The sequence below is a fragment of the Ranitomeya variabilis genome, chromosome 2 (assembly GCF_051348905.1).
Source record: "Ranitomeya variabilis isolate aRanVar5 chromosome 2, aRanVar5.hap1, whole genome shotgun sequence".
Lineage (NCBI taxonomy): Eukaryota > Metazoa > Chordata > Amphibia > Anura > Dendrobatidae > Ranitomeya > Ranitomeya variabilis.
In genome coordinates, this window is record NC_135233.1 from 2941816 (window position 1) to 2959198 (window position 17383).

At 51.4% G+C, this 17383-nt stretch overlaps 1 protein-coding gene across 4 annotated transcripts in view; it reads left to right on the forward strand.

Annotated features, from left to right (window-relative positions):
- Window positions 1-17383, forward strand: part of ABCC8 (ATP binding cassette subfamily C member 8) — a 458344-nt gene that overhangs the window by 232722 nt on the left and 208239 nt on the right. For all 4 annotated transcript variants that reach the window (XR_013220972.1, XR_013220971.1, XR_013220970.1 and 1 more), the window contains exons 15-18: window positions 48-123; window positions 209-314; window positions 662-700; window positions 3553-3588. Coding sequence is in view for 1 of the 4 variants with exons in the window: in XM_077281846.1 (XP_077137961.1) it covers window positions 48-123; window positions 209-314; window positions 662-700; window positions 3553-3588 (257 nt within the window). In the remaining 3 variants the exon portion in view is untranslated. The remainder of the gene's footprint in view (window positions 1-47; window positions 124-208; window positions 315-661; window positions 701-3552; window positions 3589-17383) is intronic.

Here is a 17383-nt window from a genome sequence, read left to right on the forward strand (position 1 = left end):
GGGTCTCTCTCGTGGATGGCATTACTGGACTAGCTCTTTCTCTGTAGATCAGCAGCGGCTTTTTCACGTGGACCCCAGATGGCGTTCCCGCACTCTCCAACATCGACATCCGGATTCCTCGAGGTGATTATGTTCTTGATTCGTTGTCTCCCATGATGCTCTGCTCCTTGCAGATGTACATGACATTCTGTGACCAATGCCCCCTTAGGTCAGCTGACTATGATTGTGGGACAGGTGGGCTGCGGGAAATCCTCGCTCCTATTGGCCGCACTAGGCGAGATGCACAAGATCTCCGGGGACGTCTGCTGGGACAGGTGAGAACCTGGTGGGCAAGAACTTCGCCCACATCACTTGTATGGGGGGGTCACACTGACGGACGCTGTGTATATGGGGGTCACACTGACGGACGCTGTGTATATGAGGTAGACATAATACGTGAGTGTCAGCAGATGCGTCCTGTTGTCGTGCTTATACCTGGGCTCGTGGACGCAGCAGCCGGTGGCGGTGATCAGGTAATGAGGTGGTGATCAGGTAATGAGGCGGTGATCAGGTAATGAGGCGGTGATCAGGCAATGTCCCGTGCGCTCTTTTCCTCTGATCTGTGTACTCAGCAGCAGATTGCTCTGTTTCCTGCCCCTAATGACTGCGCTTTATCTTACAGCAGTCCCAGCTGTGACAGCGAGACCACCGAGGACATGAGGTGAGCGCTCCAGTTACCGCGCTCTGCGGTGTTTACATGGGGGGGGAGGTCGCTCAGCAGTTTGTCTCTTGTGCGACTGCAGGTTCGGATTCTCGCCCCTTAATGTACAAATGAAATAATGCTCGTCTGCAGTCAGAGCTAAGAATCGAAAAACGCTCTCACATATCTCTGCAAACACTCATCCGCCATCTTCTAATGCTCGTCTTCTGTACCTTTGTCTTCAGTCACCCGTCCGCCATCTCTACTGTTAGGGTACCGTCTCACATAACGATTTACCAACGATCACGACCAGCGATACGACCTGGCCGTGATCGTTGGTAAGTCGTTGTATGGTCGCTGGGGAGCTGTCACACAGACCGCTCTCCAGCGACCAACGATGCCGAGGTTCGCTGGTAACCAGGGTAAACATCGGGTTACTAAACGCAGGGCCGCGCTTAGTAACCCGATGTTTACCGTGGTTACCAGCGTAAAAGTAAAAAAAAACAAACCGTACATACTCACCATCTGATGTCCGTCAGGTCCCTTGCCGTCCGCTTCCTGCTCTGACTGAGTGCCGCCGTACAGTGAGAGCAGAGCGCAGCGGTGACGTCACTGCTGTGCTCTGCTTTTACTTTCCGGCCGGCAGAAAGTCAGAGCGGGAAGCGGACGGCAAGGGACCTGACGGACATCAGATGGTGAGTATGTACGGTTTGTTTTTTTTTACTTTTACGCTGGTAACCAGGGTAAACATCGGGTTACTAAGCGCGGCCCTGCGCTTAGTAACCCGATGTTTACCCTGGTTACCAGCGAACGCATCGCTGGATCGCTGTCACACACAACGATCCAGCGATGACAGCGGGAGATCCAGCGACGAAAGAACGTTTCAAACGATCTGCTACGACGTACGATTCTCAGCAGGGTCCCTGATCGCAGTAGCGTGTCAGACACTGCGAGATCGTAACTATATCGCTGGAACGTCACGAATCGTGCCGTCATAGCGATGAAAATGCCACTGTGTGACGGTACCCTTACTTATTCACTGGCGCTTGTCTTCTGTGTCTCATTCGCTGTCCGTGGTCTTCTGTGGTTTGTCTGCTGTTACTAGTCTGTTGTCACTCATCTGACATCACCTGTCCTCTGTCACTTTTTTTCTGCTCGTCTCCTGCCGCTCATCTTCTGCCACTCGTCTCCCGCCTCTCGTCCTCCGCCGCTCATCTTCTGTCGCTTATCCTCCGCCGCTCACCTTCCACCGCTTGTCCTCCGCCGCTCGTCTTATGCCGCTCGCTTTGTGCAGCTTGTCTTCTGCCGCTCGTCTTCCACCGCTGGTTTTGTGCTGCTTGTCTTCTGCTGCTTGTCTTCTGCTGCTCGTCTTCCGCCGCTCGCTTTTCGCCACTTGTCTTCCACCACTCGTTTTATGCCACTCGTCTTCTGCCGCTCGCGTTCCACCTCTCGTTTTGTGCTGCTTGTCTTCTGGCGCTCGTCTTCTGACACTCTCCTTCCGCCGCTCGTCCCCCACCGCTCGTTTTATGCCACTCTCCTTCTGCCGCTCATCTTCCGCCGCTCATCCTCCACTGCTCGTTTTGTGCCGCTCGTCTTCTGCTGCTCGTCTTCCACCGCTCGCCTTCCGCCGCTTGTCTTCCACCATGCGTTTTATGCCGCTCGTCTTCTGCCGCTCACCTTCCACTGCTCATTTTGTGATGCTTGTCTTCCGATGCTCTCCTTCCGCTGCTCGTCCTCGACCGCTCGTTTTATGCCACTCTCCTTCCACTGCTCGCCTTCTGCTGCTCATCTTCCGCCGCTCATCCTCCACCGCTCGTTTTGTGATGCTTGTCTTCTGCTGCTCGTCTTCCGACGCTCTGCTTCCGCCGCTCATCCTCCACCGCTCGTTTTATGCCACTCTCCTTCCGCCATTCGCCTTCTGCCGCTCATCCTCCACAGCTCGTTTTGTGCCGCTCGTCTTATGCCGCTCGCCTTGTGCCACTCTTCTTCCGCCACTCGACCTCGCAGGGAGAAAGCAGTTAAATTGAAAAGGAGAGATTGCAGTGTAACAACAGTCTAGTAATCAAACTTATTGTGTCCTTAGGTTCCTCAGCCGCATGTGATCTGTTGGGGTTTGTAGTACCGGCAATGGCCGGTGGAGTGTCCTGAAATGGGGTCCCACAGATTGCGATCCAACTTCTGGCGGCAGCGGGCGGTCGCCGGTTTTAGCTGCACAGGCTTATGGACTAGGGGCTCAGAGGCCTGTGCAGCTAAAGCAAAAAGAGCTGGCGAAATCCCGGTATCAAGCGTGGGCAGCCGCGCTCTGGCCGGCAGAGGGGATCACAACTTAATGTCCTGCAGCCGTCTCTCGTTTCCCTGCGCGAGTGCCGTCTCGCTTTCAGCCGGGCGCACGGTGCTCTCCAGTCTCACCGTCCTGCTCGATTGTCCGGGAAAAGTCGGCTGCGGCACTGATGCTTGGGGTGCGGAGCGCGCTGCTCACCCTCCTGTACTCTCCCTGATGGCAGGAAAACTAACTGCAGCTTTGCCACTTTCGGCTCTGTTTCCGGTTCAGCCATGCCTCCTCGTCCCAGGTCACGGGATCTGTCTGGTCCCCTATTTCTTCCCCCGGGCAACATGAGACACAGCCTAGACAGTTCCGGACCGGCTCAGTACAGGTACCCGCAGCCCAGTCCGCCTCCTTATACGTCCTCTGCCTCTCGACTTTGTCTGCTGTTACTTGTCCGCCATCTTTTTTCCGCTCGCACAGATCTTATTAGCGGTCACCACAGCGGCTGATGATCGGGGTTCTCCATGTGCAGAGACCTGTGCAGTCAGTGCGAGGCGTGGAGACAAGCCGCCATGTTGTTCTCACATGTCTGCATCTTATTTTACAGCTTGGAGCGTGACGCGGCCATGGATGTGGAGATCAGGTGAGTCAGGAGCAGGGAGGACGGGGCCACAAAAACACCTGCAGCGATAGGGAGCACTGCGTCCCAGTGATTACAGTCAGGGTTAAATGGCAGAGCAGTGTGGATGATGGGAGATCCGGCGGAGCAGTGTGGATGATGGGAGTCCCTGTAGGGCAGTGTGGATGATGGGAGACCCTGCGGAGCAGTGTGGATGATGGAAGACTCTGCGGGGCAGTGTGGATGATGGGAGACCCTGCGGAGCAGTGTGGATGATGGGAGACTCTGCGGAGCAGTGTGGATGATGGGAGTCCCTGCAGGGCAGTGTGGATGATGGGGGTCCCTGTAGGGCAGTGTGGATGATGGGAGTCCCTGCAGGGCAGTGTGGATGATGGGAGACCCTGCGGAGCAGTGTGGATGATGGGAGACTCTGCGGGGCAGTGTGGATGATGGGAGTCCCTGCAGGGCAGTGTGGATGATGGGAGTCCCTGAGGGGCAGTGTGGATGATGAGAGTCCCTGCAGAGCAGTGTGGATGATGGGAGACCCTGCGGAACAGTGTGGATGATGGGAGACTCTGCGGTGCAGTGTGGATGATGGGAGTCCCTGCAGGGCAGGGTGGATGATGGGAAACCCTGCGGAGCAGTGTGGATGATGGGAGACTCTGCGGTGCAGTGTGGATGATGGGAGTCCCTGCGGGGCAGTGTGGATGATGGGAGTCCCTGCAGGGCAGTGTGGATGATGGGAGTCCCTGCAGAGCAGTGTGAATGAAGGGAGACCCTGCGGGGCAGTGTGGATGATGGGAGTCCCTGCAGAGCAGTGTGAATGAAGGGAGACCCTGCGGGGCAGTGTGGATGATGGGAGACCCTGCGGAGCAGTGTGGATGATGGGAGACCCTGCGGAGCAGTGTGGATGATGGGAGACCCTGCGGAGCAGTGTGGATGATGGGAGACCCTGCAGGGCAGTGTGGATGATGGGAGACTCTGCAGGGCAGTGTGGATGATGGGAGACCCTGCAGGGCAGTGTGGATGATGGGAGACCCTGCGGAGCAGTGTGGATGATGGGAGACTCTGCAGGGCAGTGTGGATGATGGGAGACCCTGCAGGGCAGTGTGGATGATGGGAGACCCTGCAGGGCAGTGTGGATGATGGGAGACCCTGCGGAGCAGTGTGGATGATGGGAGACCCTGCGGAGCAGTGTGGATGATGGGAGACCCTGCAGGGCAGTGTGGATGATGGGAGACCCTGCAGGGCAATGTGGATGATGGGAGACCCTGCAGGGCAGTGTGGATGATGGGAGACCCTGCAGGGCAGTGTGGATGATGGGAGACCCTGCGGAACAGTGTGGATGATGGGAGACCCTGCTTTTTGTCATGTAAAACATCATACGAAGAAAAATAACTTCAGAATTTTTTCACCTTTAATGTCGACATAATCTGTACGAATCCATTGAGAAACAAAATGAAATATTTTTAGATATAAAAATAAAGTAGTAAAATAATTTTGTTGCATAAATCTAATTACTAATACTTTGCAGTCCCTTGTGAATTTCTGGCAATATTCATTCTTTGGGTCGGGGTCTATCACTGCGGTACATCTATACACTGTGTTCCAAATTATTATGCAAATAATATTTCCTCCTATTTTCTCTAAATTACCTATCTGAATTGCAGTCATTGTTATTTTCCAGTCATCTACTATTCTAGTATAATTGCAATGTTTTGGAACAAACTGCCTATGAAAACAGGATCTTTTTTAAAAAAAATAAACACTCAAAATGCAGGTTCCAAATTTTTATGCACAGCAGAGTTTTCAACCTTTTTTTTATTTTGAACAAAAAAATGGTCAATTGTGAAGTTATAAGCATTATCAGCTTATTACAGAATGAAATCAAACAGTTTTCAAGTGAAACCTTTATTCTAGGTGATGTTACATTAGCACATAGGACCCCTTGTTGGAAAGAAGCTTCTGAACTCTCTCGTCCATTGAATTTGTCAGTTTTTGGATGGTTTCTGCTCCAATTGTTTTGCATGTGGACAGAATCCCCTCCCAGAGCTGTTGCTTAGATGTGAACTGCCTCCCGCCATCATAGACACTCCTTTTGATGATGCTCCAGAGGTTCTCAATGGGGTTGAGGTCAGGGGAAGATGGTGGCCGCACCATAAGTTTGTCCTCTTTTATGCCCATAGCAGCCAGAGATGCAGATGTGTTTTTTGCAGCATGAGACGGTGCATTATCATGCATGAAAATGATCTTGCTGCGGAAAGCACGGTTCTTCCTCTTGAACCATGGCAGGAAGTGTTTTTAGAGACTCCACATAGATTATGGAGTTCATCTTTACCCCTTCAGGGATCATAAAGGGGCTGACAATCTCTCTCCCCATGATTCCAGCCCAAAACATTACTCCACCTCCTCCTTGTTGGCGCCTTAGCCGTGTTTTCATGGGGTGTCCATCAACCAGCCATCCTCCACTCCATCCATCTGGACCATCGAGCGATGCACGGCACTCATCGGTGAACAAAACAGTTTGGAAGTCAGTCTTCATGTATCGTTTGGCCCACCGCTTGTGTGCAGTGGATAGAGGTGGTCCACAGGATGGCTTACGCACAGCTGCAAACCTCTGAAGGACCCTGCATCTTGTTGTTCTGGGGACGTTGGAGGCACCAGCAGCTTCAAAAACTTGTCTGCTGCTATGACAAGGCATTTTTGCAGCTGCTCTTTTAACCTTACGCAATTGCCTGTTGGAAAGAGTCCTCAATTCGTCCTTATCAGCACGCACACGTGAGTGCCGGGAATCAGCTACATACTTCTTGATTGTGCGATGATCACGATGAAGTGTCTTGGCAATGTTGATTGTAGTCATGCCTTGACCTAAATACTCCACAATTTGTTGCTTCTCAGCAGCCGACACATCCTTTTTCTTTCCCATTTTGGCAATAAATGTAGGCTGCTTAATAATGTGGAACAGCCTTCTTAAGTAGTCTTGCCTTTATTTGGACTCACCTGCCAAACTAATGTGCACAGGTATCTGCAATTCAGTGATATAAAGAGCCCTGACACACATCACCATCAATGAGTTTAAATGACAAACAAAAAAATTCTAACCTTATCACTCCTAAACTCTATGTGCAGAATAATTTGGAACACAGTGTAATTGGCCATCTTTCCCGGGTTCTCCCTGCAGTAGCTCCACATCTGTCAGTTTGCAGGAACATCTGTGTACAGCGCCCTCTTCAGGTCACCACAGATTGCGGGGTCATCTCCTGTGTACAGCGTCCTCTTCAGGTCACCACAGATTGCGGGGGCATCTCCTGTGTACAGCGTCCTCTTCAGGTCACTACAGATTGCGGGGACATCTCCTGTGTACAGCATCCTCTTCAGGTCACTACAGATTGCGGGGACATCTCCTGTGTACAGCGCCCTCTTCAGGTCACCACAGATTGCGGGGACATCTCCTGTGTACAGCGCCCTCTTCAGGTCACCAAAGATTGCGGGGACATCTCCAGTGTACAGCGCCTTCTTCAGGTCACCACAGATTGCGGGGGCATTTCCTGTGTACAGCGCCCTCTTCAGGTCACTACAGATTGCGGGGCATCTCCTGTGTACAGCGCCCTCTTCAGGTCACCACAGATTGCGGGGACATCTTCTGTGTACAGCGCCCTCTTCAGGTCACTACAGATTGCGGGGCATCTCCTGTGTACAGCGCCCTCTTCAGGTCACCACAGATTGCGGGGACATCTCCTGTGTACAGCGCCCTCTTCAGGTCACCACAGATTGCGGGGACATCTCCTGTGTACAGCGCCCTCTTCAGGTCACCACAGATTGCGGGGACATCTCCTGTGTACAGCGCCCTCTTCAGATCACCACAGATTGCGGGGACATCTCCTGTGTGCAGCGTCCTCTTCAGGTCACCACAGATTGCGGGGCATCTCCTGTGTACAGCGCCCTCTTCAGGTCACCACAGATTGCGGGGTCATCTCCTGTGTACAGCGTCCTCTTCAGGTCACCACAGATTGCGGGGGCATCTCCTGTGTACAGCGTCCTCTTCAGGTCACCACAGATTGCGGGGGCATCTCCTGTGTGCAGCGTCCTCTTCAGGTCACCACAGATTGCGGGGGCATCTCCTGTGTACAGCGTCCTCTTCAGGTCACCACAGATTGCGGGGCATCTCCTGTGTACAGCGCCCTCTTCAGGTCACCACAGATTGCGGGGCATCTCCTGTGTACAGCGCCCTCTTCAGGTCACCACAGATTGCGGGACATCTCCTGTGTACAGCGCCCTCTTCAGGTCACCACAGATTGCGGGGACATCTCCTGTGTACAGCGTCCTCTTCAGGTCACCACAGATTGCGGGGACATCTCTTGTGTACAGCGTCCTCTTCAGATCACCACAGATTGCGGGGTCATCTCCTGTGTACAGCGCCCTCTTCAGATCACCACAGATTGCGGGGACATCTCCTGTGTACAGCGTCCTCTTCAGATCACCACAGATTACGGGGGCATCTCCTGTGTGCAGCGTCCTCTTCAGGTCACCACAGATTGCGGGACATCTCCTGTGTACAGCGTCCTCTTCAGGTCACCACAGATTGCGGGGACATCTCCTGTGTACAGCGCCCTCTTCAGGTCACCACAGATTGCGGGGACATCTCCTGTGTACAGCGCCCTCTTCAGGTCACCACAGATTGCGGGGACATCTCCTGTGTACAGCGCCCTCTTCAGGTCACCACAGATTGCGGGGACATCTCCTGTGTACAGCGCCCTCTTCAGGTCACCACAGATTGCGGGGACATCTCCAGTGTACAGCGCCTTCTTCAGGTCATCACAGATTGCGGGGGCATCTCCTGTATACAGCGCCCTCTTCAGGTCACCACAGATTGCGGGGACATCTCCTGTGTACAGCGCCCTCTTCAGGTCACCACAGATTGCGGGGGCATCTCCAGTGTACAGCGCCTTCTTCAGGTCACCACAGATTGCGGGGGCATTTCCTGTGTACAGCGCCCTCTTCAGGTCACCACAGATTGCGGGGGCATCTCCTGTGTACTGCGCCCTCTTAAGGTCACCACAGATTGCGGGGACATCTCCTGTGTACAGCGTCCTCTTCAGGTCACCACAGATTGCGGGGGCTGTTATGGACCTGATGGTTAAACTAAAAGACAGGACAAGCTCTGGGAAGTGGGAACTCTGCTGACCGCAAATCCTAATCCTAACACACACACTAGAAATAGCTGTGGAGCGTACCTAACTCTCCCTAGACGCCTCTTCACAGCCTAAGAGCTAACTACCCCTAAAGATAGGAAAATAAGCCTTACCTTGCCTCAGAGAAATTTCCCCAAAGGTAAAGGCAGCCCCCCACATATATTAACTGTGAGTTAAGAGGAAAGTCACAAACACAGGGATGAAACAGGTTTCAGCAAAGGAGGCCAGACTTACTAGATAGACTGAGGATAGGAAAGGGATCTATGCGGTCAGCACAAAAAAACTACAAAAAGCCACGCAGAGTGTGCAAAAAGACCCCCGCAACGACTCACGGTGCGGAGGTGCCACTCTGCAACCCAGAGCTTCCAGCTAGCAAGGCAATATCATGTTAGCAAGCTGGACTAGAACTTAGCAAGCACTAAGAAACAAATTCAGTACAAAATGAACAACAAATAAACTAGCAGGGACTTAGCTTTTGCTGGAGTAGACAGGTCATCAGAAAGATCCGAGAGAGATCTGAACCAGTACTAATACATTGACAGCTGGCCTGGAGTAACGATCTGAGTGAAGTTAAATAGAGAAGCCAGCCTAGCCGCAAACGAGAGCAGCTGAGGAGGCAACCTCAGAACCAGCAGTTCCACTCACAGCCACCAGAGGGAGTCCACGGACAGAACTCGCCGAAGTACCATTCATGACCACAGGAGGGAGTCGGAGAACGGAATTCACAACAGTACCCCCCCTTGAGGAGGGGTCACCGAACCCTCACCAGAGCCCCCAGGCCGATCAGGACGAGCCAAATGAAAGGCACGAACCAACTCGGCCGCATGGACATCGGAGGCAAAAACCCAGGAATTATCCTCCTGACCATAGCCCTTCCATTTGACCAGGTACTGAAGTTTCCGTCTCGAAATACGAGAATCCAAAATCTTCTCCACCACATACTCCAACTCCCCCTCGACCAACACCGGAGCAGGAGGGTCAACGGAGGGAACCATAGGCGCCACATATCTCCGCAACAAAGACCTATGGAACACATTATGGATGGCAAAAGAAGCTGGAAGGGCCAAACGAAACGACACAGGATTGAGAATTTCAGAAATCTTATAAGGACCAATGAAACGAGGCTTAAACTTAGGAGAAGAAACCTTCATAGGGACATGACGAGACGACAACCAAACCAAATCCCCAACATGAAGTCGGGGACCAACACAGCGACGGCGGTTGGCGAAACGTTGAGCCTTCTCCTGGGACAATGTCAAATTGTCCACTACATAAGTCCAAATTTGCTGCAACCTGTCCACCACAGAATCCACACCAGGACAGTCCGAAGGCTCAACCTGCCCTGAAGAAAAACGAGGATGAAAACCAGAATTACAAAAAAAAGGCGAAACCAAAGTAGCCGAACTGGCCCGATTATTAAGGGCGAACTCAGCCAATGGCAAGAAGGTCACCCAATCATCCTGATCAGCAGAAACAAAGCATCTCAGATAGGTCTCCAAACGCTGATTAGTTCGTTCGGTTTGGCCATTTGTCTGAGGATGGAAAGCCGAAGAGAAAGACAAATCAATGCCCATCTTAGCACAAAAGGACCGCCAAAACCTTGAAACAAACTGGGAACCTCTGTCCGACACGATGTTCTCCGGAATGCCATGCAAACGAACCACATGCTGGAAAAATAGTGGAACCAAATCAGAGGAGGAAGGTAATTTAGGCAAGGGTACCAAATGGACCATCTTAGAGAAGCGATCACAAACCACCCAGATGACCGACATCCTTTGAGAGACAGGGAGATCTGAAATAAAATCCATGGAAACATGCGTCCAAGGCCTTTTCGGGACTGGCAAGGGCAAAAGTAACCCACTGGCACGAGAACAGCAGGACTTGGCCCGAGCACAAGTCCCACAGCACTGCACAAAAGAACGCACATCCCGTGACAAGGAAGGCCACCAAAAGGACCTAGCCACCAAATCTCTGGTACCAAAAATCCCAGGATGACCAGCCAACACCGAACAATGAACCTCAGAGATAACTCTACTAGTCCATCTATCAGGGACAAACAGTTTCTCTGCTGGACAACGGTCAGGTCTATCAGCCTGAAACTCCTGCAGCGCCCGCCGCAAATCAAATTGAAAGGGCATCGGCCCTCACATTCTTAGAACCCGGAAGGTATGAAACCACAAAATTGAAACGGGAGAAAAACAGCGACCATCGAGCCTGTCTAGGATTCAACCGCTTAGCAGACTCGAGATAAGTCAGATTCTTGTGATCCGTTAAGACCACTACTCGATGCTTGGCTCCCTCGAGCCAATGTCGCCACTCCTCGAACGCCCACTTCATAGCCAACAACTCCCGATTGCCAACATCATAATTACGCTCAGCAGGCGAAAACTTTCTAGAAAAGAAAGCACATGGCTTCATCACAGAGCCATCAGAAGATCTTTGAGACAAAACAGCCCCTGCTCCAATCTCAGAAGCATCAACCTCGACCTGAAAAGGGAGCGAAACATCTGGCTGACACAACACAGGGGCCGAAGAGAAAAGACGTTTCAACTCCCGAAAAGCCTCAACGGCCGCAGAGGACCAATTCACCACATCAGCACCTTTCTTGGTCAAATCAGTCAATGGTTTAACAACACTAGAAAAATTAGCGATGAAGCGACGGTAAAAATTAGCAAAGCCCAGGAATTTCTGAAGGCTCTTCACAGATGTAGGCTGAGTCCAATCATAAATGGCCTGAACTTTAACAGGATCCATCTCGATAGTAGAAGGGGAAAAAATGAAGCCCAAAAAGGAAACCTTCTGAACTCCAAAGAGACATTTAGACCCCTTCACAAACAAAGAATTAGCACGAAGAACCTGGAACACCATTCTGACCTGCTTCACATGAGACTCCCAATCATCCGAAAAGACCAAAATATCATCCAAATATACAATAATGAATCTATCCAAATACTTTCGGAAGATGTCATGCATAAAGGACTGAAACACAGATGGAGCATTAGAAAGCCCGAATGGCATCACCAGGTACTCAAAATGGCCCTCGGGCGTATTAAATGCTGTTTTCCATTCATCGCCCTGTTTAATACGCACGAGATTATATGCCCCTCGAAGATCTATCTTGGTGAACCAACTAGCCCCCTTAATCCGAGCAAACAAATCAGACAGTAGAGGCAAAGGGTACTGAAATTTGACCGTGATTTTATTGAGAAGGCGGTAATCTATACAAGGTCTCAGAGAACCATCCTTCTTGGCCACAAAAAAGAACCCTGCTCCCAACGGAGACGACGACGGGCGAATATGCCCTTTCTCCAAGGACTCCTTTATATAACTCCGCATAGCGGCGTGTTCCGGCACAGATAAATTGAAAAGCCGTCCCTTAGGAAATTTACTACCAGGAATCAAATTAATAGCACAATCACAATCCCTATGAGGAGGTAGGGCACTGGATTTGGGCTCATCAAATACATCTCGGTAATCCGACGAAAACTCAGGGACTTCAGAAGGAGTAGAAGGAGAAATTGACAACAACGGAACGTCACCATGTACCCCTTGACAACCCCAACTGGACACAGACATTGATTTCCAATCCAATACTGGATTATGGACCTGTAGCCATGGCTAACCCAACACGACCACATCATGCAAATTATGCAACACCAAAAAGCGAACATCTTCCTGATGTGCAGGAGCCATGCACATGGTCAACTGAGTCCAGTACTGAGGTTTATTCTTGGGCAAAGGCGTAGCATCAATTCCCCTTAATGGAATAGGATACTGCAAGGGCTCCAAGAAAAATACACAGCGCCTGGCAAACTCCAAGTCCATCAAATTCAGGGCAGCGCCTGAGTCCACAAATGCCATAACAGAGTAGGATGACAAAGAGCAAATCAGAGTAACGGACAAAAGAAATTTAGGCTGTACAGTACCAATGGTGACAGACCTAGCGAACCGCTTAGAGCGCTTAGGACAATCAGAGATAGCATGAGTGGAGTCACCACAGTAAAAACACAGCCCATTCTGACGTCTGTGTTCTTGCCGTTCAGCTCTGGTCAAAGTCCTATCACATTGCATAGGCTCAGGCCTCTGCTCAGAGGACACCGCCAAATGGCGCACAACCTTGCGTTCACGCAAGCGCTGATCGATCTGAATGGCCAAGGACATTGATTCATTCAGACCAGCAGGCGTGGGGAATCCCACCATAACATCCTTAAGGGCTTCAGAAAGACCCTTTCTGAAAATTGCTGCAAGGGCACACTCATTCCATTGAGTAAGCACAGACCACTTTCTAAACTTCTGGCAATATACCTCCGCTTCATCCTGACCTTGACACAAAGCCAGCAGGATTTTCTCTGCCTGATCCACAGAGTTAGGTTCGTCATAAAGCAATCCAAGCGCCAGAAAAAACGCATCTACATTTAGCAATGCAGGATCTCCTGGCGCAAGGGAGAATGCCCAGTCTTGTGGGTCGCCACGTAACAAAGAAATAATGATTTTTACTTGCTGAATGGGGTCACCAGAGGAGCGGGGTTTCAAAGCAAGAAACAGTTTACAATTATTTTTGAAATTCATAAATTTAGATCTATCTCCAAAAAACAAATCAGGAATTGAAATTCTAGGCTCTAACATAGGATTCTGAACTACATAATCTTGAATGATTTGTACCCTCGCAGTGAGGTGATCAACACAAGAGGACAGACCTTGAATGTCCATATCTACACCTGAGTCCTGAACCACCCAGAGGTTAAGGGGAAAAGAAAGACAAAACACACTGCAGAGAAAAAAAAATGGTCTCAGAACTTCTCTTATCCCTCTATTGAGATGCATTAACACTTTGTTGGCCAGCTGTACTGTTATGGACCTGGTGGTTAGGTGCACCTGGAATGACCTGATGGTTAAACTAAAAGACAGGACAAGCTCTGGGAAGTGGGAACTCTGCTGACCGCAAATCCTAATCCTAACACACACACTAGAAATAGCTGTGGAGCGTACCTAACTCTCCCTAGACGCCTCTTCACAGCCTAAGAGCTAACTACCCCTAAAGATAGGAAAATAAGCCTTACCTTGCCTCAGAGAAATTTCCCCAAAGGTAAAGGCAGCCCCCCACATATATTAACTGTGAGTTAAGAGGAAAGTCACAAACACAGGGATGAAACAGGTTTCAGCAAAGGAGGCCAGACTTACTAGATAGACTGAGGATAGGAAAGGGATCTATGCGGTCAGCACAAGAAACTACAAAAAGCCACGCAGTGTGCAAAAAGACACCCGCACCGACTCACGGTGCGGAGGTGCCACTCTGCAACCCAGAGCTTCCAGCTAGCAAGGCAATATAATGTTAGCAAGCTGGACTAGAACTTAGCAAGCACTAAGAAACAAATTCAGTACAAAATGAACAACAAATGAACTAGCAGGGACTTAGCTTTTGCTGGAGTAGACAGGTCATCAGAAAGATCCGAGAGAGATCTGAACCAGTACTAATACATTGACAGCTGGCCTGGAGTAACGATATGAGTGGAGTTAAATAGAGAAGCCAGCCTAGCCGCAAACGAGAGCAGCTGAGGAGGCAACCTCAGAACCAGCAGTTCCACTCACAGCCACCAGAGGGAGTCCACGGACAGAACTCGCCGAAGTACCATTCATGACCACAGGAGGGAGTCCGAGAACGGAATTCACAACAGTGGGCATCTCCTGTGTACAGCGCCTTCTTCAGGTCACCACAGATTGCGGGGCATCTCCTGTGTACAGCGCCCTCTTCAGGTCACCACAGATTGCGGGACATCTCCTGTGTACAGCGTCCTCTTCAGGTCTCCACAGATTGCGGGGGCATCTCCTGTGTACAGCACCTTCTTCAGGTCACCACAGATTGGGGGGCATCTCCTGTGTACAGCGTCCTCTTCAGGTCACCACAGATTGCTCGGGCATCTCCTGTGTACAGCCCCCTCTTCAGGTCACCACAGATTGCGGGACATCTCCTGTGTACAGCGCCTTCTTCAGGTCACCACAGATTGCAGGGACATCTCCTGTGTACATCGCCCCTCTTCAGGTCACCACAGATTGCGGGGTCATCTCCTGTGTACAGCGTCCTCTTCAGGTCACCACAGATTGCGGGGACATCTCCTGTGTACAGCGACCTCTTCAGGTCACCACAGATTGCGGGGACATCTCCTGTGTACAGTGCCCTCTTCAGGTCACCACAGATTGCGGGGGTATCTCCCGTATACAGCGCCCTCTTCAGGTCACCACAGATTGAGGGGACATCTCCTGTGTACAGCGCCCTCTTCAGGTCACCACAGATTGCGGGGACATCTCCTGTGTACAGTGCCCTCTTCAGGTCACCACAGATTGCGGGGACATCTCCTGTGTACAGCGCCCTCTTCAGGTCACCACAGATTGCGGGGCATCTCCTGTGTACAGCGCCCTCTTCAGGTCACCACAGATTGCGGGGCATCTCCTGTGTACAGCGCCCTCTTCAGGTCACCACAGATTGCAGGGACTTCTTCTGTGTACAGCGCCCTCTTCAGGTCACCACAGATTGCAGGGACTTCTTCTGTGTACAGCGCCCTCTTCAGGTCACCACAGATTGCGGGGACATCTCCTGTGTACAGCGCCCTCTTCAGGTCACCACAGATTGCGGGGACATCTCCTGTGTACAGCGCCCTCTTCAGGTCACTACAGATAGCGGGGACATCTCCTGTGTACAGCGCCCTCTTCAGGTCACCACAGATTGCGGGGACATCTCCTGTGTACAGTGTCCTCTTCAGGTCACCACAGATTGCGGGGGCATCTCCTGTGTACAGCGTCCTCTTCAGGTCACCACAGACTGCGGGGGCATCTCCTGTGTACGGCGCCCTCTTCAGGTCACCACAGATTGCGGGGACATCTCCTGTGTACAGCGTCCTCTTCAGGCCACCGCAGATTGCGGGGCATCTCCCGTGTGCAGCGCCCTTTACAGGTCACCACAGATTGCGGGGACATCTCCTGTGTACAGCGTCCTCTTCAGGTCACCACAGATTGCAGGGACTTCTTCTGTGTACAGCGCCCTCTTTAGGTCACCACAGTTTGCATCGGCATCTCCCGTGTACAGAGCCCTTTTCAGGTCACCATAGATTGTCCCTTGGGTTCAGGTCTGGGCTCGGCCGCTCTAGAACTTTCATCTTCTCCCGGTGACGCCGTTCTCTTGGTGATTTGGAGGTCGCTTAGCGTTGTTGTCGCTGAGAGGTGAAATTCTTCCTCCTCGTCAGCTTTTTAGCAGCAGCCGGAAGGTTTTGATGTAGACTTGACCGATATTTGTTCTCTCCGTAACTCCCTCCTCTATGGCTAAGGCCCAGTTCTAGCTGCCAAAAACCATCCCCAAAGCTCAGTGCTGCCCCCACATGGTGATGGCTTTGCACCAAGCATACTTTTTACATTTATGACCAAAAACTTTACTTTGGTCCCATCAGACAGAAAACTTTTCCTTCTCATGTTCAATGTGATGGAGGTTTAGTAACTCCTTGTTAGGCCTGGTTTCTTTTTGTAAGAAGAAGCTTCCACCTTTCCCCCTGACCCCACAGGCCGGACATATGAGGAATGTGGGAGATTGTGGTCACATGCTGGACACAACCAGGACTGGCCACAAATCCCTACATCTCCTTTAATGTGCCCTTGTCATCAGTATTGTGCTCAGTAACTACAGTGTCAGGTCGGCGCCATTATACTGGCAGGCACGGTACCGCGTAGGTAATGGGCCTCGGACTGCGGAACCCTATGGAAAAGCTAGTAGGAAACACCCTGCAGTGCCAATTCCCCCTCCCACTACTCCCCCAGGTGATGCCATAATTGGAACGCCCAGCTGACCAACGGGAAGAAAGAGGAAGGGGCGTCCGGCCACACCCACAAGGGTTAAATCCAGGTGCTGGGGTCAGTGCCTTCCTCTTTCTCCCCAGCTGACCCCCTGGAGGCCTCCTCATCGTCCCCCAGGGCTCCGTCCTCTCCTGTCCTCTCCCCTAGAGCTCCGTCCTCTCCTATCCTTTCGCTAAAGCAACAGATGTTTGGTTGCGACTTATGCTATTCCAAAAACAGCCCCCCTTTTCGTCGTCGGACACTAATTACCCAGCCACCACAGGCCAAAATTCAGTGGTGACCAGGGGCCTGCTTGCTGTATAAAGAGGGGTACTGCAGCTTCCACTGGGCCTGTAAATATAAGCATGACTGCTCTGCCTGCGGAGGCGGACACCCTGCAGCAAGGTGTACACGCCAAGCACCTACAAGGCATAACCCCCGGTGAACGTAACCGCAATGGGCCCCTGGCTAAGCCTCTACCCCAATAAAGAGGCGGCACAGCACCTTGATCACAGCTTCAAATTCGGTTTCTTTATCCCCTTTAATTTTAGTCGCGCTCTAACATCGGCGAATAATCTGAAATCCGCTCGTGAATTCCCCGAGATCTTACGGCAAAAAAATCGAAAAAGAGGTAGAACTAGGCAGGATGGCCCATTTACATCGCTGCCTTTCAGGAATTTCAGAATTTCACTGTTAGGCATCGTCCCAAAAAAAGAACCTGGAAAATATTGGTTAATACATCATCTCTCATACCCTAAAGGCAATTCGGTCAACGACGCGATACTCCCAGAAGAAGCATCAGTAACCTA